The sequence below is a fragment of the Hippoglossus hippoglossus genome, chromosome 20 (genome assembly GCF_009819705.1).
Source record: "Hippoglossus hippoglossus isolate fHipHip1 chromosome 20, fHipHip1.pri, whole genome shotgun sequence".
Taxonomy (NCBI): Eukaryota; Metazoa; Chordata; class Actinopteri; order Pleuronectiformes; family Pleuronectidae; genus Hippoglossus; species Hippoglossus hippoglossus.
This window is the reverse complement of record NC_047170.1, coordinates 17,732,257-17,755,484: the sequence shown is the minus strand read 5'-3', so window position 1 is coordinate 17,755,484 and position 23,228 is coordinate 17,732,257. Positions and strand designations below refer to the sequence as shown.

The following is a 23,228-nucleotide window of genomic DNA, read 5'->3' as shown; positions in this document are numbered from 1 at the left end:
TGTATGACATGATAGCAGATTAAAAAAAATAAGGTACAACTCAAAGAAAGTAATCATTATAATGTGTTAATATCTTATATGTTGTTTTGTTCTCTGCAGGAACGTGAAAATATACCATAAAAGAGCAAAATACACAAGTAGCTGCAACGTTTTTCAGCCGAGCCATAAAATAACTTTTACAGCTGAAAGCCTTTGTGCTGTTATGACCTTCAGCATTTAATAAATCACGACAACATACACTTGTAAAGCAATCTGTGCTTTAAAATGGGTTTATTATTTCAAATCAATGCAATCCTGGCATTAATATCCCTTAATACTATTTTCCGTCTTCCATACCCATTTAAAAAAGTCAACTTAGAGTCTATTATGCTCAGGAGAATGAAAACTGGTCATTAAGAGATGAATTAGAAAATGTACGTCAATGCTGAAGTCCTTTCTGCTTTGTATTCCACTGGCTGCTTTGCTTCGAGCTTGATGACAGCATTGCTAGAAAACCTATTACAACAGTGTAAACATTGCCTGCAGGACAAATCGTCTTCTGTCATTAAATATTGAAGATAATTGCTCGACTTAGAAACGGCGTACTTCACAACATTCTGTCAAAGAACTCAAGTCCATTTAAAAGCAGCTGGAAATTATTCTTTTCATGTATGTGCATTAGAGGTAGTACGAGACTTTCAAAATGGAAGCATTCAGAACATCCCCTTCGGCTTCTTTCATTTCACCGCGCGGTTTTGATTTCTGATCATTAATGTGAGTTTTATTTTATAGTTTGATTCATTTTTTTTATATGGAAGTAAATGGATATTTGTTTTTTTTAACTCCTCGGTAGAATTGGTGAAACGTTGAGTGCCTGCATGGAGATGAGCATTTAACGAAGCTGACTGCTCGGCGTCTGATGAGCGATACCACTTGTATCTTGCATCATGCGCGGCTCCAGAAGGAGCTTTCAGAAGTTTGAAGAAACAACTTTGATATCATCAGATATTTGGAGTTGGCGCCTGGCAGAATGCTAACTACTATCAGAAAGCCTGTGTTCCAAAGTTCGGGCGTCGGGTTTGAAAGACACTGGTTGCATCGGGGGAAACGAAGGTCATAGAACTTTTGGACTTTGTGCATTTTATATGTGTTTCTTATGAGCACTCTATTTTAGTTAGAATACTAATACCAGACTTCCAGATACTGATCCATATTAAAGGGCTCTGCATGAATACATTGTAGGTCGGCTGTGGTTGGAATCAAATCTTTGAATTTGCAGTTACAGTTCGATCCATATCTATCATGGACGTCTCGACAAAAATTTAAATACACCTCAATGTCAAAATCTCTCTTTTGCATTTTCAACTTTTTGACCACAAAGATTAAATATTTCCGTCTTTAAAAGAGTTTGGAAAATACAGTAGTTATTATTGTGGAATATCATCTCTTCTGTGTTTATATATAGGCCAACTGTATTAGGGATTATATATATATATGTGTCAGTAGCAGTGTGTGTGTGTGTGTGTGTGTGTTGAGATTTTTGGTGATTTGTAGGTCAAAGGAAAAGTAGATATTGGCAAAATGTGGTTGTTACATATGATCGTCTTTTCAAAGGCATTGCAATCCTCATTATCCCTTGTAATGCAGATTTAAAAACACAAAATGAAATGTGGTCCATTAAATCAGCTTTTTCAACACTATATCTTTAAACCGGCATATCAAGAATGTCCTTCTTACTCGGAACCGCTAACCGTAGCCTGCAGATTCTCCTCTTTCATCTTGTCCCTCATCTTCTTTGTGTCCACCACTGCATTTTTTTAAATAATCCACCTGAAGTGGACACATTGGATAATAATAACCTCCTTCCCCGACAGGTATTTCATGGACAGCGAAGAAGAAGGGAAGAGGTACTTCAGAATCGACGAGAGCACCGGAGTCGTGCGGACGACGCAGCCTCTGGACAGAGAAGAAATGCCTTGGCACAACATCACGGTGATGGCCTCGGAGGTTGGTAGGTACCGAGGATACTTTCCCATTAAGCAGACGTTTACAAGTGGACGAGTAGCTGCTGTGCACCTGCTGCGTGTGTTTGCTCCTGTGAGAGTGTTGGTGAGGTGGAGGTGTTTCCTTTGAATGTCCTGACACTTAGACTCAGCACTTAAATCTGCAGAAAGATTCAAGTTTCCTCATCGTCTTGGACAGTTTAAGAAAGTTTAGAAGGTTGAAGATGTTTCTGTGTAAATAGCAACTTTTTGTGTAGTTGTGTACCTTCAATTTCAGGCAGTTTATCTCGTAATATCTCGTGTTCATCCTGCTCCATCACCTACTGACATGTGCATGTGGTACATCTCTCCAATGATTGACATCTGGAACACTGTAATGCAGCCGCTTGAAAGGCCGTTCAAAGAGTGCAAGACATTGAACAACGTGTAAATGCCACTGTTCTACCCAGAAGGTTTTTTTTTCTTCTGCTTTCCTACAAGATAACGAGACACCATGAGGGGATCATATAGTCCGAGAGAAGAGTGCAGGTTCAAATTCATGGAGTGTAAAACTGGAGTCAAAATCAATATCAACAAAAGAAAAGGTTCAGTAAAAACGGAACAACTGTGTGAGGCTGTGCTGCCCCCCCCCCCCCCCCCCCCCCCCCCCCCCCCCCCCCCCCCCCCCCCCCCCCCCCCCCCCCCCCCGCCCCCCGCCCGCCCGTCTCCGATAACTACTGAATAAAATGTGAAGCACAGAGTCGGCAGATATTCACTTTAATGTGTTGATCACTTTACTGGTCATTGTTCAAACTTTATCCTTGACCAGTCCTCTAAACTTTTATTTAAGGGAGTATGACACTAACTTCACTGTGCGTACAACCAATTTCTGAAAACACAAATGTTTTACTATCATGCTTTTCCACAGTCACAGTGTAATTTTTGTTTAATTAAATGTATAAAATGCATTATTCATTTCAGAAATGTTGCACAAATATCCCCCTGCAAAGAGTAAAACAAAGCTTACAGCAAGAAAAACACATTTGTTTGGTAATTTTAAAGTCTTTAATCATTTTGAATAAATAATATGGTCAAGTTCCAATCTTCATCAGTGGATTAAATTTGCACAAATGTCCAATTTGAGGAAAAAAACAATGTTTTAATAGAATTATTAACTGTAACCAAAGACCAAAGACATCAGATGAGTTAATAGTGAGATTAACAATCAAAGTCTGCAGAAAAACTGGGATGAATGAGTTTATTTAGCATTTTGATTAGAATGCATTCAAATAGCTTCGTGCTATTTTCCTTATAATTACCTAAAAAAAATCAAATTAGTCCCAATTGTTTCAATGTCCTCTCCTACATTGGAAATTAATTAGAGTCAATGCAGGCCCCGCTAACTTCAAGAATGGCTATCAGGTAACTTGGGTAATTTGTAATCACAATTAGACGAATCTCCTGCCAACCGGCGAAGGTGCTGAATGCTAATGTGTCTTTATCTCCTCACCTCTCCTTAGTATTCAGGGCTACGGTTACATGCCAAGACGCCGTCCAAAGGCACAATGATACAGTTTTACCTCTTTTAAACATTCTCGAATGAACAAGGACACAGTGCTTCAGACACAAAGCGCTCGAATGCACAGTTGACTGCCAGCCACCCTGAAAAGACTTTTTGTTTTTTCTATCAAATCCTGTGAAAAACCTTAAAAGATATGGACGTAATCAGCAGTGGGGGGGAAATAAGACAAGTTCCAGGCACCAAATACTGAAAATGTTCCTAAATTCCATAGAAAGTAAGTCATTTGTTTGACAATGGAAGTAAAGGAAGCCAGGAAAGTTCCATCCATCTGCCCATTATCTATGCAGCTTATCCTTTGAGGGTTGCAGGGGGGGAGCTGGAGCCAAACCCTGGACAGGTTGCAAGTCCACCACAGGGTCCAGCACACAAAGACAAACAACCACTCACCCTCACATGTTTTAAGCCTCCGGTCTATTTGGAGTCTCCAGTCAACATAACCCCAATTTGCACGACTTTGAACAGAGGGAGGAAGCCGGAGAAAAACCCACACAGACACGGGGAGAACATGCAAACTACACACAGAGAAAGATCCGGGCTAAACCAGGCCTTACAATTCTTACGTCCAGGCCTTCTGTGTGTGAAGAGACACTGTTGGAAGACACTGTGTCCCTGCACCCTCTCGTCCATCATTAGGACAACAGACAAATAACAAAAGGAAGAAGGTTGTTGGTCCTGCAGCACGAGGATGATTCACAGAATTAGAGGAGAATTTCTGCAACAGACAAATATTAATTAAAAAAAGGCAATAACTCTCATTTATCATAATTTTACCTTGTTGACACTGTAAATGTAAACTGCTGCTGTTTTTTTCTATGTTTCATTTTATAAACACTGAAAATTAGAATAACAGCTGGAACATTCTAGAGGTTCTAAACCTTTTGACCTTTTCGACACAAGATGACGTAACTAAAAAGCCTTAAACATTCATTTAAAAGAAAGACTGCTGCACCTGCACGGCTCCTTTCTGCTCAAGGAGGGTCTTGCTGAGTGAGCATGCTATATCTCTCAGTGCTGCCCTGCACACTGCAAAATATACTCGCTCCTGGAAGCCACCCAGTAAATCTCCTCCTCCTCTGCTGGGGACCGAGGGACCCCGCTGGGTGAGAGTTAACCGCCTTGCATAGGGGCCCCGTCCCATTCCATAAAGCAAAACCATAGTTCAAGTGTTAAATTATTTTCTTGTACTGCTCCACGAGAAAAGACTTAGGCGGTGTAATACATTAGAGCTGCACACACCAACTGGGACGAACACAACGCCGCACAAAGATGATCAAATGTGCTTTAATACACAAAATTGCCGTCTGCAACTCTGCGTCCCTCAGTGCTTTTATAGTGACGCAGTCTAAGACAAAGCCCATAGACAGTCCAACGCGAGGAGCACAGTTTGTCCCAGTTTAAAATTACAGCGCTGATGCTCCACTTTGTTATTACGGCTCACATTTGACTTTCATCTTCTCTCTCTCTCTCTCTCTCTCTCTCTCTCTCTCTCTCTCTCTCTCTCTCTCTCTCTCTCTCTGCTACAGACAACCCCAGCCTCCTCAGTCACGTCCCCGTTAACGTCCAGGTCCTGGACGTGAACGACAACCCGCCAGAAATAGCCACCGACGAGGAGGTCATCGTGTGTGAGAGCTCGAGGCCGGGACAGGTGAGCGTCGAGTACTCCCCCGAGAGAGAAACATGCGTAACACCTGTGTGTGTGTGTGTGTGGCGCTGTGTTTGTTTTCCCCTCTCACCTCACACGTTCAAATCTCTCCACACCTCCGAGGGAACGTGTTGCGAGCTCATTCCTCCCTCTGAATACATGCATTCTGTGTCTGAGCTATTATTTCCCTCAGACGTCCGGGTTGCTCACTGAGAGCTGTGTAGACGTCGCAGTGAGCTGCTTAATCATCCCTCATTCAAAATGAGTATCTCATCAGCAAACCATGACAATTCTGAACCGAAGCTCATTCCAATTTGCTGTCTGCAGTCTTTGATTCATTTGAATTGAGAAGGGGTTTTTGAGATATAGAGCAATCAGCAGCTGGAAATGGCCAAAAGACGGTTTCAGTGAAAAGGATGATGGGAGTAAAAACTGGGGAGACGCAGCTAAATACATTTTTAATAGATTCAAGCTAGTGGAAGAAAAGTTTGAATTAAAGTTTACGTTCTGTTTAAGTTACGGTTGCCGTGTAGCCTCAGGATTCGTGGCCCAGTGGGATTAAGTGGGAAGAATGATAATGTGTTGAATGAGACAGTGGCACCATTCAGACGACGAGATGTGAGGAGGAATAGAGCAGCTCATTAATGTTGTAAAATCTGTTTGCATCTCAACACTCGTACCACCGTGCTCGGTGTTTTTCTAATTAGTTGCCAAGTGTCAATCCACAGTTCCCATTAAAAGTTAAATCACTGTTTTAATCATAGGTCTTTTAAACTGCAGGTGAACAGAGCTACACAGCATTCAAATATTATCCATTAATTCAAATGATGAGTGCTTTTAATAAACATTCACACAATCAAGATTAGTGGTTGTAATTTTGAACAGAAGGTGGAGGTAAAAAATAAAATGATTTGTTTTTCAGTCAGATTTTTGGATCTGAGGAAATCTTGTTTGTCATCAATCACACGACTGTGATTCTTTAATGATCCTAATGGTGCTTTAACATCACTGATCGTCTCCACAACAAGAATATGTGTTCATACTTTTTCCTTTCTTCACTTTGTCTCTGTAGCATCACGTGAGATAATCTGAGTTTCCTGGATTCCTAAACAAGCGCTTTAATGCCTTGAAGAGCTGCTCCAGCTAATATAAAAAGGCTCCGTCAACATTTAATAATTCTCAATGATTTATCAGTTATAGCTCGGCATTTAGGTGCAAACCCTATAATCCACCTAAGTGTACAGAGCACCAAAAGATCAATGACATCTTAGATAATTGCGGAAACACTCTCATAATGTTCAAAACCAGAAATTACATTATGGAGAATGAGTTTCCACTTAGAAACCAACAAAGACGTGATGGTTTCTCAGGCATCTCTAAGCTGCGGCCGACTCCAAGCATCCCATAATGCTGCTTCCTACAGAATAACTGAGTGTTTTTCTTTCTTTATCGATGGAAAACTCCATCAGCCGCGACATCCACGTAAGTGAACCCAAGCACAAACAAAGCCCATGGTATCACTGCACAGTTAAACACAAAGGCTTGTGCGAGAGTGTACCAGCGGCACAGCGATGCCTGGAAATCTCACATGGAAGATAAGACGTCCCCGTGGTGACGGGGGATATTAGGTCATTTTTCTCTCACCAGCGGCTCCACCCCCGCGCTCACTGTGCCTTTTACCAATTAAGGATAACAAGTTGACATAAGTGGCAGCGAGGTGGCCCTGAGAGCTCCCCCGTCATTGTTAGATGCCAGCCAAATGCCAAACGCTCTGGAAGCCCAGTGCCCCAACCAGCCACTCTCTGTCGGGAAGGGTGGAGGAAAATATGTTACAGGACCAGTTGGCGTTGGGTCAGGGAGAACTCTGACTCTGCACGATTATTGTCAACAAATCACAGAACGACTGAATCGACCCCTTGTCCTGGTTGTAATTAGAGGGGATCATGTGGGGATGTAATGATGGAGGTGTTGTCTTCAGGAAGTAAATCCGTCCTCTTGTCTCCTGGACAACAGGTGATCCAGACCGTCACAGCAGTGGATAAGGACGACTTTGCCAACGGACAGCGGTTTTCCTTTGCTCTGCCAAGCCAGCTGCCGGTGAATCCCAACTTCACCCTGAAGGACAATGAAGGTAATTAAAGTGATCAATATGTTTGCTTGCATTTCTTATGAGCTTTGCCCTCCACCTCCGGGGCAGCGCTCCATCCTCATCGCTCACACTCCCCAGATCCAATAAGCCGCGGTGATCTCCTCATCCCTCGGAGGTGCGATGAAAATATGCGTCAAATGGGCAAAGCAGAGATCTCACTGGGATCCACTGGGAGCTGTGTCCTCGTGGAACAGTAGAGTCGTAGATGTTTGCGCATTCTGTTGTCGAAAGGATTACCCAGTTTGCTCCCCCCCCCACCCCGCGTGTATTATTCTGATCCAGCGCGGGTCCAACAGTGGGCGTTACCATGGCAACCGTCTCCGTCTCAGGTGAATGCTGAGCCGGGGGATGGTCTGCAATCACAGGTTGTGTTTTTATTTTTTTTTAAAGCTCTCAGCCAGAATATCTCACCGTTGCCCACTGAGAAGAGGAGTTCACGGCTCTCCAGACGAATCTCTGAGCCAGAGAGCGGCAGGGAAACAGATAGAGAGAGAGAGAGAGAGAGAGAGAGAGAGAGAGAGAGAGAGAGAGAGAGAGAGAGAGAGAGAGAGAGAGCGAGAGAGAGAGGAGGAAAGAAAAACCTCTATGTGATATTAGGAGATAAATCAGTTTGGCCCTCGGACCGGTCACTTTCCACCACAAGCCTTCCCGGGCCCACTTCAAGTACACGGAGCTGCAGAGGCAAGTGGCAGCGAGAGACGCTCCTCGCCCTCTGCCACCTGCCGCTCGCAACGGCGAGATTGAATCAAACAAGGATCGACTGCATCACTGCCGCACGTATCTCCTCAAGGACAATAAATTAACATTTTTTAAAAGTGCAAATCTGTTATACATAATTTATTGCGTAGTAGTTTGCCTCAGTTTTACACATATTGACCCAGTAGAGCTGTTGGAAGTGAAATGGAAGTGTGATGTGTGTGTTTCCGAGGAGGAAACACACACATCACACTTCCATTTCACTTCCAACAGCTTTCTCAAGCTTGATCGTGAATCGTTTGTCTCGGGTTGGATTCTTCAGTGTTCTGTTGCAACAGAGTCTTTTTAAAAGATTCAGAGCTCGGTTGAAAACACCTGGTCCAACAATTACGTTCCCTTTTTCATCCCAAATAAATGAGGATTGGTCGTTTTGCATCAGTTTACAGGTGTGAATCTGTTGTTTATGTGTGAAATGCACCGCGGTGCACCGCTTCGTGCCAAACCTCTCGTGCTGATTCGCCATATGCTACGTGAGGGAATCACAGTGTGGAATTGAAGGGGAGTTAATAAAGGTAATAACAACAATCTGGTCCCAGTGATGCAGCCATTCTTTGCTAGTGTTGTGTAATAATGTGAGATATGAACAATATATTGTAAATAATAACGTCCTCCATGGCCACAAATGAGATATTATGGATGTTTTGTACCTGATGCTGATATTAGGGAGTCAACAAATTACAAAAATTGCTTGTGTTTCCTAGAATCTCCCCAATATGGATTTTGAGAAGCTGATGCAATATTAGGGAGTAATATATATTTCACAGATAAAATGATACTATACACTATAATCTGCCATTTGAGGACAGGCATCTCCGGAGAGGTCTGCTTGCATCATGCAGACTTGAGGTCTTCCTTGTCCTCTGTCCTCAAAAACTACATTTCAAATCCCCCAAAAAACTGAAATCTGAAAATATCTCCCACTCATTTCAAAGTGTTTTTGTCAAAACATTTCTCACAGCGAAGCCATCTGCCTGCAAAATATCCCGAAAACATTCAGGAAGCCAACCTTCTTTCTTGAAGGATTGATAGGAATATGTTTTTGTTCTTCTTTTGATGCAAAGCTGTTTGAGTAATAGTACCTTTCAATTTGTTTTTTATCACCTGCTGCTTACCGTCCCACAGGCTCTTGTTCTTGTCAAACTATATGCGAGATAATCCCGTGTGGGACGGGCCGATTATGTGTCGCGACACGGAAATAAAAAATGTGTCATATTTTAATCTTTTGTTGCCGAGAACCTGAAGGAAACAAAGGGAATTTGTTCATTATGTGAGCCACAGAGTGGGATAAGTTAGGGATGAGCAGAAGGAGAAAAGAAGCAATGCAACAAAGATTCTTCTTTTCACCCTGAAAAACCTTTCGTTCATCCTGAGCTGTAGCACAGGAGTGGGATTTAAACAAGTGGGATTCCAACAACCACAACAAAAAACATTCTAACATAAAGGGACCCTTGTATTTCCTTGTGCAGCATCCTTCCCTTCAACCAGGGAAGCTGTTAAAAGAGCATGCTCTGATTTAGAGGATGGTTAGTTGAGCAGGGGAGAAGGGAGGCAGCTGCCCGGCAAAGCCTGTGACCACAGAGCAGCTCCGCTGGAGCAGCTAAATACCAAAGGCACATTCAAGATAGTTGTTAGACTCCAGAGGCGGTCGTGAATTGAACAAATACTTTTTTTTAAGACATGCACCAAACATTTGCTGAAGTTGTCCAGAACACAAATTACCCAGATGCAAATGGAGACATTGTTCAGAGCTTTTCCCGTCGGTCTCCTCGTAAAAACTCTGGACAATGAGCCTGTTTGAGAGTAAAATATTATCCTGAGGATTCACTTGTGGGACGCAAAACGGAAAAAGAATACAAATATCTCAAGATTAGAAACAGATGAGCCGATTCGAGAGCTTTTAGCTTTTATTATTTTTCTACCTCTGCCCTCTCGCGTGAATTGTTTTGCTTATACTGTTACCTGGCCACCTTGAATAACTCTGTAGTATTTTTAACTCCTGCAGTCTCATCTGCACGATTCCCTCTCGTAAAGAAAAGCCGCTGCACCCATCTCCAGTCACTCTGAGGCTGAGGCGTCAGAAGAGTCTCACAGCGTTCGACTGCCACTGTGTATTAGAGGTTATTCTCTGTGTTCATGATATCTGGGTGTGAGAGAGAGAGAGAGAGAGAGAGAGAGAGAGGCACAATGCACCATACTGTTGACTCCTGCGTCTGATAATTAAAGTAAGCTCTTCACACTCGAAGCAGCTTCGCTCATCGCTGTTGTAGCAGACCAACAGTTGGTAGCTGCTCTGTGCCAGCGTCTAATGCCTCCCTCTGTTGTTGTGCAGCTGACGAAAATCCCCCTCAGTCACTCACATAACTAACTCTCCGGTGACCTCGTTTCCTGCTCAGTTAGAGTTTGCTCGCTGTGGATCATCACGGAACTCAAATCTATTTTCGTGGCTCGACGCTCGGTTGCGATACGGCAATTTAGCAACTGTGACTTTTAAAAGAACCCGTTAACCGAAGCTTTTTTTGGCTCATTGCAACCACATCAGATTCCTTGAAGCTGTGATCTCGTTACAATTGGTGTTTTTCCTGCAGAGACACATAACAGATCTCACCTTAGAATTAGATCGAGGCCTTTTACCTATTGGTTTGCAGAGATCAAACTCGTCTCCTTTCGGTCGTTAAAAAGATGTTTACCTCTCCCTTTCCAAATGAAATCTCTGTCCATGTGACCTTCGTTGTACAAAATATCTCCGACCCGATGAGAACACAAAGAGAAATCAAACATCCATGAGATATAACAGAGGAACGCTGCGGTCTACGTCACATCGGGCGACGCAGACGTCTGTGGAGTACAATTTAGCCATTTTACATGTTCACCCGGATAAACAGGAGCCAGAGTTTTTGAAAATCTGCACTTTGGAAAGCGTTTGTTGAAATCTCTGTTTTAGAGGAAAACATCCATTTTGCTAAATATCCACGTTATTATGAAGTGCAAGATGTTCTGTATTAAATGCAGGTCAAACTCCTGCAGAATACAATGCTTCTTAAAAGCTGGAAACCAAGGCAGATGCTTCTGCTCAGCAGCTGTTTAGCAGCTTTGTGACAAACCTGTTCTGCTTAAATGCCTTTAAATATATTCACCTTGACTGCTCCCACTTTACAAGGCCGCTTTCATCTCGTCAGCGGTCACATTGCGATGACATTTGTTTCTAAAAAGGCAATTAAACCGAGGCTATGATCTCCAAATAACCCACATACGTAAATAGATCAATTGATTTCTGAAGGCATCTTCTTCCAGGAGACCTCATAATAGTACAGTTAATCAGCTGTGTTGAAACAGGAGCTGTCAAGTCATTGATATGTGGGACATTTAATTAGCTTTTGTGTCATTCACACTTCACTCGCACTGGCTGTGATACAGCGAGTTTCACGAAAGCCTGTAATCTGCTGAAACAGCAGGATCTGCGTGAAGAGGATCTGTCCGTCCCGCGCTCGCTTTGTCAAACAACACAGAGCTGGAATTTATCACAATCTCACTCGGAGATGTTTGATTTAGATTCTCCTGTTATCCAAGCAAAGCTCAGGTGTTTACCAGGTCATCAGGATTTAAGAAATAGGAAAATATTGTTTTTGCACGAACATTGTTTAACAGCTCGGACGTGGCTGCTGAGGTGCTGCATGAATAATCTGTTTCTGCACAACAGAGGAACATGATGATACGCTCTTTCCAGCAGAAGCATCAAGTACACAAAACACAGCCTAATGAAGCAAACATACAAAATGGTGACAGCTACTCTCTTCCTTTTTAACAATCAGCCCGTCCACTATCTGTTGTCACCGCCGGGCTTGTTTTGCTAAGCTGAGCCTTACTGAGTCAGACTAATCCCTATTGAATCAGAGGGCTTCTTTTAAAGGAGATCGTTATGTTTGTCTCCTGATTGTTATTCTGCACGAGATGCTTATTATTCCTGGACAAAATGATATTAGTATTTGTACAAAGCTGAGCCACTGATCAATAGTCAAAGCTGCCCTTTATGAACACCGGGAGGTTTAGGGATATCTGCTCCTGCTGCTCTGCCGGGTACAGAAGGTTCACGCAGCTAAATGATTACAGCATAATTTTGCTAATATGGACTAAATACAGGCTACATCCTAAAGTGTGACAGCATTTTTTTAAAAGTGCCGTTTTCAGCCAGAAAGTTTTGGCAGAACGTTAACAATTAATTGCTGGTGCTGATGCTAATGGTGGGTCGACATTGTTCAGCTCATTTCAAGTGACGTCATTTATCTGACAATAGCCTGCTAATGTATTTCATTACAGGATGTGAAGAGGGCTCGTAACACAATACTACGCTTATTTATAGACACCGTTTGCACATAGTTTCTAAGTCCAGGGTCGTTCTGAGTGGAGACTTATGTTCTCCCCGTGTTTGTGGTGGTTTCTCATGACATGCAGGTTGGGTTCCGGTTAATTGGAGACTCTCTTAAGGAGTGAATGTGAGAGCGAATGGTCGTTTGTCTCTGTATGTTGGTTTATCTCTGTGATGCAGTGGCGACCTGTCGAGGGGGAGCCCCGCCCCTCGCCCAATGTCCACTCTGATTGGCTCCCCCTGCAACCCTCAACAGGATAAGCAGTATTGACAATGGACGGACATATTGTCTATTTGAATGAACCCATCCACTTTCAAGCCAATACTCTGGATCCCTGATCTTTATTCACGAGTGAGTTCACCGACTCAATAGAGCCGTACAATCATAATGAACCTTTTCCAAATATAGAGATATAGATGTAGTTTTAAATACCCAACGCTCCTTATATCCTCAAAGTGTGACCCAGTGTACAGAGCAGTGTAGAGTACACAGCTTGTGCTGCTCCAAGAGGCATCCGGAGAGAGAGTTCATGCTGACTCCCATCAGTGGCACCTACACACACGCACCCAGGTTCACCAGGTGCATGTGTAGGCAAGTGTGAAGTCTGCAGGGATGTGTGTGTGTGTTGTGGATCTATTTCAGGTTTTCGTGATGCACAGAATCTGCACGATGAGACATGAGATATTTGCATTCATCATATGGAAAATACCTTTTATTATTACTACTGTAAACCGGGGAGGACCTGTTTAAATGCCCTCAGTGTTAGGTTAACTCATAATCATTTAACCTTTAAAACCCAATGGAGAGTTGAATGTGACCCTTTAGATCTGTGGGAATTGGGTGTGAAAGGCCAACTGTTCCCACCTCAGTCCCACACATCTGCCAGTAAAGTTTAATCTGATGCTGTGAAAGCTAACCTGCCTCTAACCGGAGAGGGAGAAACAGGGATGAGCATAAGTTATGCACGAGTCGTGTCGGTGATACTGATGCTAATGCTTATGGAAAACGTGAGGCCATTTGCCAGTTAGTGGTTCATGCTCTGCTCTAATGAACCCAGTGCTAAGGGACTTCTGCAAGGTTGTTTAGAGCATAACACACATGCATATTAATACATGTGCATTTTCTTATGTGATAGAAAACCAGGCACCAGGAGGAGGAAAAAAAGGGGGAGAGGAAAATTGCTTGCTCGTGATTTGCAAAATGACATTTTCAATGAAGCGTGAAATGCTCTTAAAAGCATATTTTCCTTCCTGGGGGGGGTCACCTGCATTCCACCGCGAGCTGCCACAACACGGTTAAACTGTGGCTACGCTCACTCGTGCTGTCTCTGCTCTTGCGTGGAAATGCCACGTGGCTGCAGATGGCCCCCCGACTCGCCGCGGCGTTAATCAACAGGCGCGCGGCTCTTTGCCAGCCACCTGCGACAGGAGGCGGGTTTAATGTGGAATTAGCATGACATAATGGATGTGCACTTCCTCATTGTGGTCGGTACAAGGACCCGTGCGGCTGTGACGGTGAAACAACACGTACACACGGGTTGTTTCTCTCTCTCTCCCTCCTCCTCAGCTTCCATCTCCTCTGCTCTCTCTCTCTCTCTCTCTCTCTCTCTTTTTTTGGCACAAACGCAGCCTCCACTCCCCCTCCTCCCCCTCCACTCCTCATCTCTTCCAACTCCCCATCTCTTCCTTGTTATTTACATATTTCACTCTCCACTCCCTCTCCACTCCCCCCTTCCTTCCCCCCACCCCCCACCCATCTGCTTGCTGATACGGTGATACTGCGAGTCTGACTTAATAAAGCTTGAAGTACATGTTGTCATTCCAACTGTCGATCATTATAATTATTCCGAGATGGAGCGGAGATTGGAGTGGGAGGCGAGGTCTCAGAGCAGCGGCATGAAAGCTCAGCGCGGCGGCGGAGGTGTTTTTTTTTTCTTTTTTTCCTGCCGGGTGGAAAGGAAAATGGTTGCCCTGTGCACGATTCAGCTTTTTTTGGGGGAACTTAAAATATCGTGTTTATATACGTCAGCATGCAGTCTGTCATCTGCAAGTTTCTACTTAGGAAACCAAATTAGTCATTCAGGTACTTGAATCACAGAGGCACATAGTTTAGGTTGTGATTTTTCTACTCAAAATGTGCAAAATAGAAAATGTGCACACGTTCAGTCTGTGGTATGTTTGTGCTTTTCATCCATGAACAGGATATATGTATACAGCTGCATAAGAGAGGAAGTAAATGCCAGATAAGGACGTCAATGTACATTCTGTTGTTGTGCATAACCTGTCTGCTCAGAGCTTTTTCATCACAGTCTCAGATGAAGCAACAAAGAAAAGCACAGACATCACAATTTGCACAATAAGCTTATTCTGAAGCCACATTTTACAAGTATATACACGTGTGAGAGCGGTTTGTTTATCCACCTCCTCGTCTTTGCTGTCTCTCGCCATAACACCTTCCTCTGGAGCGCTCTGCCTTATATTCGCCTTTTCTTCTCTATGAAGTCAGCCTTTTTTATTTTGGTTTATCTACATGACATGTTCCATTACGAGAGGTGTTCCTGCAGAAGCCAAGGTGAGCTGCTCTTTTTGCGGCGCGTTTGAAATAGTAAACGTACACTTTTGAAATTAATTATCCCAGGCACAAAGAAATCTAGCGGCGAAAAAACCCAGAAAAAAAAATAAAACTCCAGCTCACAATGGTAAATGTTATGAATCCTTGTTTGTGTGACAATTCGTACCTTTAATCTAAATGACTGTGGGTAAATATGTAATTGCAGGCTTCAGTGGAAGAGTGATGCTGTTGCCATTCAGAGGAAACCATCAATTAGTGTTTTTAGCTAAGGGGTCTAATTTTCCCTCGCACTTTGTTTTCATTGCAGACAGCACAGCCAGCATCATAGCGAGGCGGAGGCGTTTCAACCACCTGACCCAGGAGCTGTACGAGCTGCCCATTGTGGTGTGGGACGGCGGGGAGCCGTCGCTGAGCGGAACCAGCACCTTGACCCTGCGGGTGTGCCCGTGCCAGCGCCACGGCAGGATCCGGATGTGCCAAGGCGAAGCGTTCCTCTCCTCAGCGGGCCTCAGCACCGGGGCTCTGATCGCCATCCTGCTGTGCATCATCATCCTGCTGGGTAAGTTGGGACAACCGCTGTGGGGACTGCAGCAGGGGGTGGGAGCTGCCCGGGGCCAAATATCCTGAGGGCTTGGACGGAGGAGATGGACCATGGAGGAGAAGGGAAGGGTTTGAAAGGGTTTGACAAGGGCAGGGGAGGAGAGAGGGATGAATAGACATGCAAGGACACAGGTAGAATTCAGAATGAGGTAAGAGGATGACGGCGAGGGCAAGGATAGAAGAAAAACCGAAGGGCAGAAGAGAAGAGGGACAGAAGGAGGAGGCTGGAGGAGAGGCGACGAGAAAGAAGGCAGTGAGGTCAAAGAAGCGAGGAACGGCGACTACAGGGTCAGTGCGATTGAGAAAGGAGGCGCATACAACTGAAGGAATACTCCGAGTAACCCCACAGCGACTGGAGAGAGGAGCCGCAGTCTGAGAGCGCTTCATGTTCCAACAGGCAGCTCGAATCACAAAACCAGATTAGACCTCGAATCACATTTGTCGACGATTTGAAATTCAATTCAAATCCGCTCTGTTGCGATGCAGCATGAATCCTCCTCCCGCTGCGTGGCAAGTGTTTGACATCGCATGTTGTGACTACGAGAGCGGAGGACAAGCGTGGAGGAATGTGGTGACAGCCAACACAGATACCACACTTGTTGATTTCATGTGTGACGGACGCGTCGCGCACCTTGAATACAAAACAGCGTCAGAAAACACGGTGGAATAAACAGGGCTACCTCCGTGGTACCAGTCCGCTGCCGCAGCGCCCACAAGGCATGTCACCGAGTGTGCAGGCCGTGTTACTATGGCAGCCAGTCTTTGAGGTGATGGCAAATTATTATATACACACACACACAAACGTGGAATTTGGAAAATAGTGAATTAGAAAATGTCTGAAATGTGGCAAACCAAACCGCAGCAAAACAGGACTGGACGCAAACCGTCTAATAACACGGCTGCACCGCCGCTGCTGTCCCTTCCTCTCTTTAGTGATTGTCTGTGGATATTAGTGCGTGAAGGTTATGCATATTCATGCTGCCTGTCTGCCTCCTCCACGCCAAAGCCTCTGGCTGAGTCGAACAAAAGGCCATCGCCACTGTTTGGAGCAAACGCTCGAGTGAGAGACACACATGCTGAATCACTAATCATCAGCATGAGGCAAATAGTTAGGAGGAAGAGAAACAGCGAGGGACCGGAGCTGATCACACCTAAATATATATTTTGTCAAGGGTTTGAACTGTGTTGCATTCGGGGGTTCACACTTTCCAGTTGCACACAGCGGAGCTGCCGGACGGAGGTTTGGTAACACAACACCTCGGGAGAAGTGAGATATGTCGCAGTCGGAATAAATCAGATTCCAGCTCATGTAACAGCCATTTATTTGACTTTCCTGCATCGTTTCCCATAGTTCACCATCCATGGTGTAGATGTATGTACAGCGAGGACGTGGGTGTCCTGGAGGTGCACATGCATGAGTAGTAACTGCAATAGTCCCTGTTTAAAACCCACTGGGGACCTATGCTACACACCTTCCTGTTCCCCGGGGGTTTTCATCTCTGCTCCACCAGGTTCAGTGTTGAACCTCAGGGTTTCACATGTGAACTGTTCCTGGATACATTACCTGTATAGTGACATCTAATACAGTGGTTTATTATGAAAGGGTTTGTATTAACTCGTAAATTAGAGAGAAGGAGTTACTGATACAACTTGTTCTTCACTGAGGTTGTTTAAGTCCGTGGCATCGCATGTTAATGTCAGGGGTGAATGGTGTGGTCATAGATAATGGGAGGAAATGTGTAGTATTTAGTAAATGTTAAGTTTAATCATGAATTTATGAAAAAATATATGAAATATGTTGTTATTTAACATGATTGAAAGGACCCAGGTCCATTCCTCCTCTTTGTACTTGTCACTGTGATTTGTTTGTGTCTGATGGTTTTTTCCGTGCGTCCAATTAATGTTGGTATTTTATCTCTGCCCTCTAATAAGCCGTCCTCATTAAGCCGGCAGCAGAACCGAAAGGGATTCAAACTACCAGTGAACTGACTTAGTTGATAACATCGGCCTTTTAACTTCGCTTAAATAACATAAGATATAAATACTTTGCATTGGATTTTACTTATTGAGTTCAAGGGACTAATTGGGTTAAATGAAGAATTTTGAAAAAAGCATAAAAATGTATTTCTGGACTCAGAAAGTTTGAATTATGAGTTTTGCTCTCTTTCAGCCTTGAGAAGTTACAAGTTGTGACTGGATTTTTGGACTAGACGCATTATTTTTACATTCCAGACACTCTCCCAGTGTAGTGTTCAATAACCAGGGTATGAATGCAGCATAAATAAGATTCCTGCAATGGTCACTGCAGCGAATAGATATTTGGAGCCATGAGTGGAGCCGTTAGATCCCAGCTGGCCTTGTCTTGGCAAATGAAACGACCTGAATGGACCATTGAGGGAGCATTAATGGAGAGAGTGCATTACAATGTGGTGTTTACTGTGAATGGGAGCAAATACAAGTAGATCACAAGCTGAGGAAAAGTTAAATAACATAGAGTAATAATAAATGGTGCATTATCCAAATCCAAAAAATATCCAAAATAGGCAAAAGGAGGTCAATAAAAATGCAAAAATAAGTTCTTGATTTCATCTTTGCATTGTGTGATGTGTTGCTTTAAACATCTCTCAAACAAATAGCTTCTCTCACCCTCTCTCACCATAGTAATCACATGCAGGTACAGTCTGTGGACATTTCATTAAAAACACCAGCGTGGAACTGCACCGATAAATGAAATATATGTAGATTGTCGTGGAAATTACCTGAATATCATCAATAAGAAACACAGAGTGTAGCTTCGCTGCAGCAGATGAGTGTAAAGTTCTATATTGTACAGTAAAGTGGGATTTTCGCTTGCACAAGCAGAGACAGTGAGGATTCCTGAATAACAGTAAAACCAACCTTTTTAAAACCGTGACAGATTTACGGTCAATATCAGGAAGCACTCAGCCTCATATACGGTATATGGGACCTATAGAATACTGCAGTGCTGGAGAGAACGGATGAACTCACCCCACTGGAATATAACGAACGAAACCAGTATAAAAAACAGTTTTTAGTTTATAATAGTGAAATCATATTCCTCCAAATTCCACAGAATCATATGTCTTTTTGTTTTAGTTCTGTATCATCTACATCTGATTTATCATGTTCTTATATCAACAACATTTTCAGTGTCTAATGCTAAATAAGTAAATCTGTGCATAGTAAATAAGTCATAGGAAACATTCAGGTATTGTCTGCATGTTTTATTAACAGGTGAAACTTTTTGATATTCAATAAACGTAACAAAAAGACCTGTGCATCAATCCAGACAATTCTTTACCCACAATTACTTTATTACCTCCGACAAGTATGTTTTCACCTATTTCCCAGGAATAATTCTTGAATCTAAATGCAAAAAAAAACGGCACATTTAGAGGCTGATATCAATGATTGTGAACAACTCGGTTCAGCGTGATTAAATTTAAGGAGACTGCTGGGTCTTGGCGGAGCTGTGAACTCCTCTTAGTGCTATTATGGGAATACTTGGGTTCCGAGCACAACTGCTGGCTCGTACGTGTCAATATCTTCCTCATACACAAGGCTGGATTATCAGTCAGGCAAATTGTAAAGCCGCCCCATGGACGCAGACTCTTAAGGGTCCCACAGGATCAGCTCTTTTGTCGGTAATCCTGTGTTTTCTGCCAGAGTCTGCATTGACACTCGGTGGGTGTCACTGCACAGTTACAAGGCTGCGTTCAGAACACAAGCAAGCTGTTTTTTTGTCCTTTTCATTTCTGTCCCCAGCAGGCAAATCTGTCCTTGATTACATCCATTAAAACACTGGAGTTAATTCGGCTTCTCAGTTGTGGTCCATGTTATTCAGTGCTGCCACATTTTGAATAGCATCCCTCTCTCTCCAGGCCGAGTGTATCGCAAGTGGAGTCTCTGGTGCTCGAGCTTGTGCACCTTCAGTCTAAATTTAAATCTTTTAAAGTGCATTATAGTCTGTTTGCAGCTGCCAGAGTCGCCACAGTATGTACATAAAAATGGATCACTTGTGTAAGTACAGTAGATCAGCCAAATGCATCATCGCATCCTGGGAGTCATGTAAGCTGAAACCTCCAGCTCCTCTTAATCTACCACCTCCACCACCTCCCTGTCTGTCTGTCAGCTTCTCACCTCACATGTGTTATAAGGTGCCTCCTTCTCCTTCCTTTGAATCTTCTTCCTGCTTCTAACACTCAGTGCGACTTCATTATGAAGCCCATCAGGCCTCTCTGCAGGAACACTGATCTGTGTGGCTCCACTCTGCTGATGGAGCGTAATGAACTCCTTTTGGATATTACACTGCTGTAAAAATGGGCATCCCATGCTGACAGCGTTTTTATTAAATGGATGTTGGTGTTAACAACTTGCAGAGGGGTCATCGTTAACCCAAAGTCGCATAACTCTCATTAGCTGTTGGAACAAGTTCCAAGCTATCTCATCAAATATTACTTGGCTCCATGATTTCATTAACAGTTGGAAAAGTTATTTCAGACCGTGAGCTACTTATCGGCAGAGTTTTTGCAGCCGTGCCATATTTTCTTTGATGTGGCTCAACTGGCACAAGCAAAGATGAGGCGATTACACGAGAGGCACCTCCGCACGATTTCTCTCCCGACTTGACGTCGGATGCGCAGGCGGAATCGGCTCCTGGGATGATGATGATAATGTTCACATTGTCGTCATCTCAAGAGCTCGCATTCAAAGAACCATCACGGCCTCGATGCTAATGTCGGCTAATGTGGGTATTGATTTACTGCTCCGCGACGCCCGGCCAGTTTTAGTGTCCTGATGGAAGATTGGATAGATGCGCACATAAAACGGGCTCGTGTTCATTTGGTTTGCTGTTTACGAACCACTACATGTTTGTCTGTCATGAGCGATGAATTAACAACAACACACCACACACGCATTGGAATTAACATAAAAGAAATGGCTGAGCGCAGTAACAACATTCAGTTGTTCCCATTATGTGTCATTGTTGTTTTAAGCGGTTTGTTGATCTAATCATTGAAAAGTCAGACTCTGATTTTATCATGTTTTCCAGAATTATATTTAGAAAATAACAGATTATGGTTCTTTTTTGTGGCTTCATCCTATTTTTAGTTCTGCAAAATAACGTTTGTCCCTCTGTCTTGCAGCCATTGTGGTCCTCTTCATCACCCTGAGGCGGAGCAAGAAGGAGCCCCTCGTCATCTCCGAGGAGGACATCCGAGAAAACGTCGTCACCTACGACGACGAGGGCGGCGGCGAGGAGGACACCGAGGCCTTCGACATCATCGCCCTCCGCAACCCAGCAGCCGCCGAGGAGCTCAAGTTCCGGCGGGACATTCGCCCGGAGTCGCGGAAACACTGCGTCCCGCCCCGCAGCCACCGGAGCCCGTCGGTGGAGCTGGACGAACAGGACGTGCACAAATTCATCAAGCAGAAATTGGTAGAGGCCGACATGGACACCAGCGTGCCGCCCTACGACTCGCTCCAGACCTACGCCTACGAGGGCCAGGGCTCACCCACGGGAACCGTCAGTCCTTTAGACTCTGCCGGGACGCAATCGGAGCAGGATTATAACTACCTGGACGACTGGGGGCCCGAGTTCCACAAACTGGCAGAACTCTACGCAGAGGCAGAATCCGACGTGACGACCTAGTGTGTGATTTCACTCCTGTTCAAACCAAATCTGTTTGAAATCTGTTTTGCATCAAGTTTTCAGTGAACAATACAAACAAACACGAGATGCTTTCAAACTGGTCTGGTGGATTTCTGTCGTTGAGCCGCAGACACTGCTCGGTTTTTCCTTTTCGTCGCGTCGGATCATGGTTTCGTTCATCTGGAAGCATTGAATCAGATTTTAAAGATGGAAGAACAACAATATGGGGAAAAAGGAAAATGATATTTTCCTCGGTGTATATTTTTTATTGCTCAATAAAGTCCTGAAATCCATGAGTGGATATGTGAAAAAAAAAAAATGGTTCTTTGTCTTCTTCCCCCGAGAGTAGCGCTGCGTGCAGTAAAGATTACAGAGGTGGGAAGTTCATGATTCACCGAGCAGAGGATGATGCCGAGCTATAACACAACCGAGAGTCACATGAATATAAGTTTAGTGTCGGTAGTTTTTTCTGGCAAATTTTAGGAAAATCAGCCCTTTGTGGAAATAAGTAACTTACTTTCATGTTAGTTGAGAAAAAGGTGACGTTACCCGGAATGAATCAAACACAACTTTAAGTTGAAATTCATCACAACTGAACCAATCAAACAAAAAATTAGTTTTCTCTCCAGGGTCTCCTCATGGTCAACTGTCCAATTTACTGGGTGTGTGAGGGTCTGTCCATAGGAGCTGGTCTCTCTGCACTGGTTTATTCATCTGCTTGTGAGTGAGGCTTTTAGCAAATGGGACCAGTGGACCCACGTCCCAAATCGAGTTCTCCAGAACTAACTCGTATTCACCAACACTGGAGAACTGATCAGTATCAGTATGGAGGATTTCTTAGTGTTAACTATTGTTCTGTAATCACGGACTCAAAACCAGCCAATTCAGTTTCTTCACTCTAATACATAAGTGCTGGTTATGTCCCATTTTATAATGATGTTTAGATTTCTTTTTGTTGCAGTTGCAGTACCTTTGTGTGCCTGCAGGATTATTCGAAAAACTACTCAATCCAATTTCATGAAATTCCATGAACCCCCCCCAAAAATGTGTTGAATTTCTCCAGAGATTGGGATTAAAGGGCAGAACCAGGAATGTTTTGTTCACTTTCTTCAAGAAAGAATGCATCAAGGGAAAATTGGTACTGTCGAGTACTGCTATCTCTGCAAAACTCATATATATATATATATATATATATATATATATATATATATATATATATATCTGATGTAGGACCTAATACAGGGAATAAGCTGATAAAGTGGCCAATAGAACAAAGTGGAGGTATGCACACGTCCTACTTTGTTCAGTGATTGTTCAAGGTACATAAGTCTTGTTCTCTATGAAGATTCTTCATGTGAATACACAGAGACATGTCAATTGTCACATGTGACTTCCTCTCTAATCGCTCCTTCTTTATTTGGAGTCATGTCTGGTATGTTCCAGTCAAAGTGCCACCAGTGACATCTCTACGACACAGAATGCAAGAAGCTTCGCTCACATCCATTAGAGAACAAAGCCTCGCCTCACATTCATCACTGACTCTATCACACAGACAAGAAAAGCCAAACTTCAGAGTGGTGTCATTTGGGGCGAGCTGGGAGTGGAAGCTGCTTTCATTTTGTGCCATCGAGCAAATTTGTAAAAAAACGGGGTCACGTCTGGAAAGTTCAATGGCTGCCACTCGTCATTAACATCTCATTTAGCAACTAAACTCCTCAGTTGTTCCGTGTGATGAAGAACAAAAAAGCACTCGGGCACCGACTTCAGAGCTCGAACACAAACGGGATCAATTCCACTCGGTGATGAGTTGTCTCCACCTCGTCGTCGTTGTCGAGTTTGGTTCAGAAATGCAGACGATTAAAATAAATAAAAACAAGGGAGGGTGATGAGTGTTTCACAGCCTGCACTCACTCCTCCGGAATTCAACAC

At 43.7% G+C, this 23,228-nt stretch overlaps 1 protein-coding gene across 3 annotated transcripts in view; it reads left to right on the top strand.

Moving 5' to 3' along the window:
* LOC117754185 (cadherin-18) overlaps positions 1-21,832 on the top strand; it is a 76,770-nt gene extending 54,938 nt beyond the window's left edge. For 2 of the 3 annotated variants that reach the window (XM_034572962.1, XM_034572961.1), the window contains exons 8-12: positions 1,854-1,990; positions 5,067-5,188; positions 7,199-7,316; positions 15,333-15,584; positions 20,794-21,299. In XM_034572962.1, the coding sequence (XP_034428853.1) occupies positions 1,854-1,990; positions 5,067-5,188; positions 7,199-7,316; positions 15,333-15,584; positions 20,794-21,299 (1,135 nt within the window). Of the gene's footprint in view, positions 1-1,853; positions 1,991-5,066; positions 5,189-7,198; positions 7,317-15,332; positions 15,585-20,793 lie in introns of all 3 variants that reach the window. The other variant, XM_034572960.1, reaches the window with a different exon arrangement.
* The last annotated feature ends 1,396 nt before the right edge of the window (positions 21,833-23,228 follow it).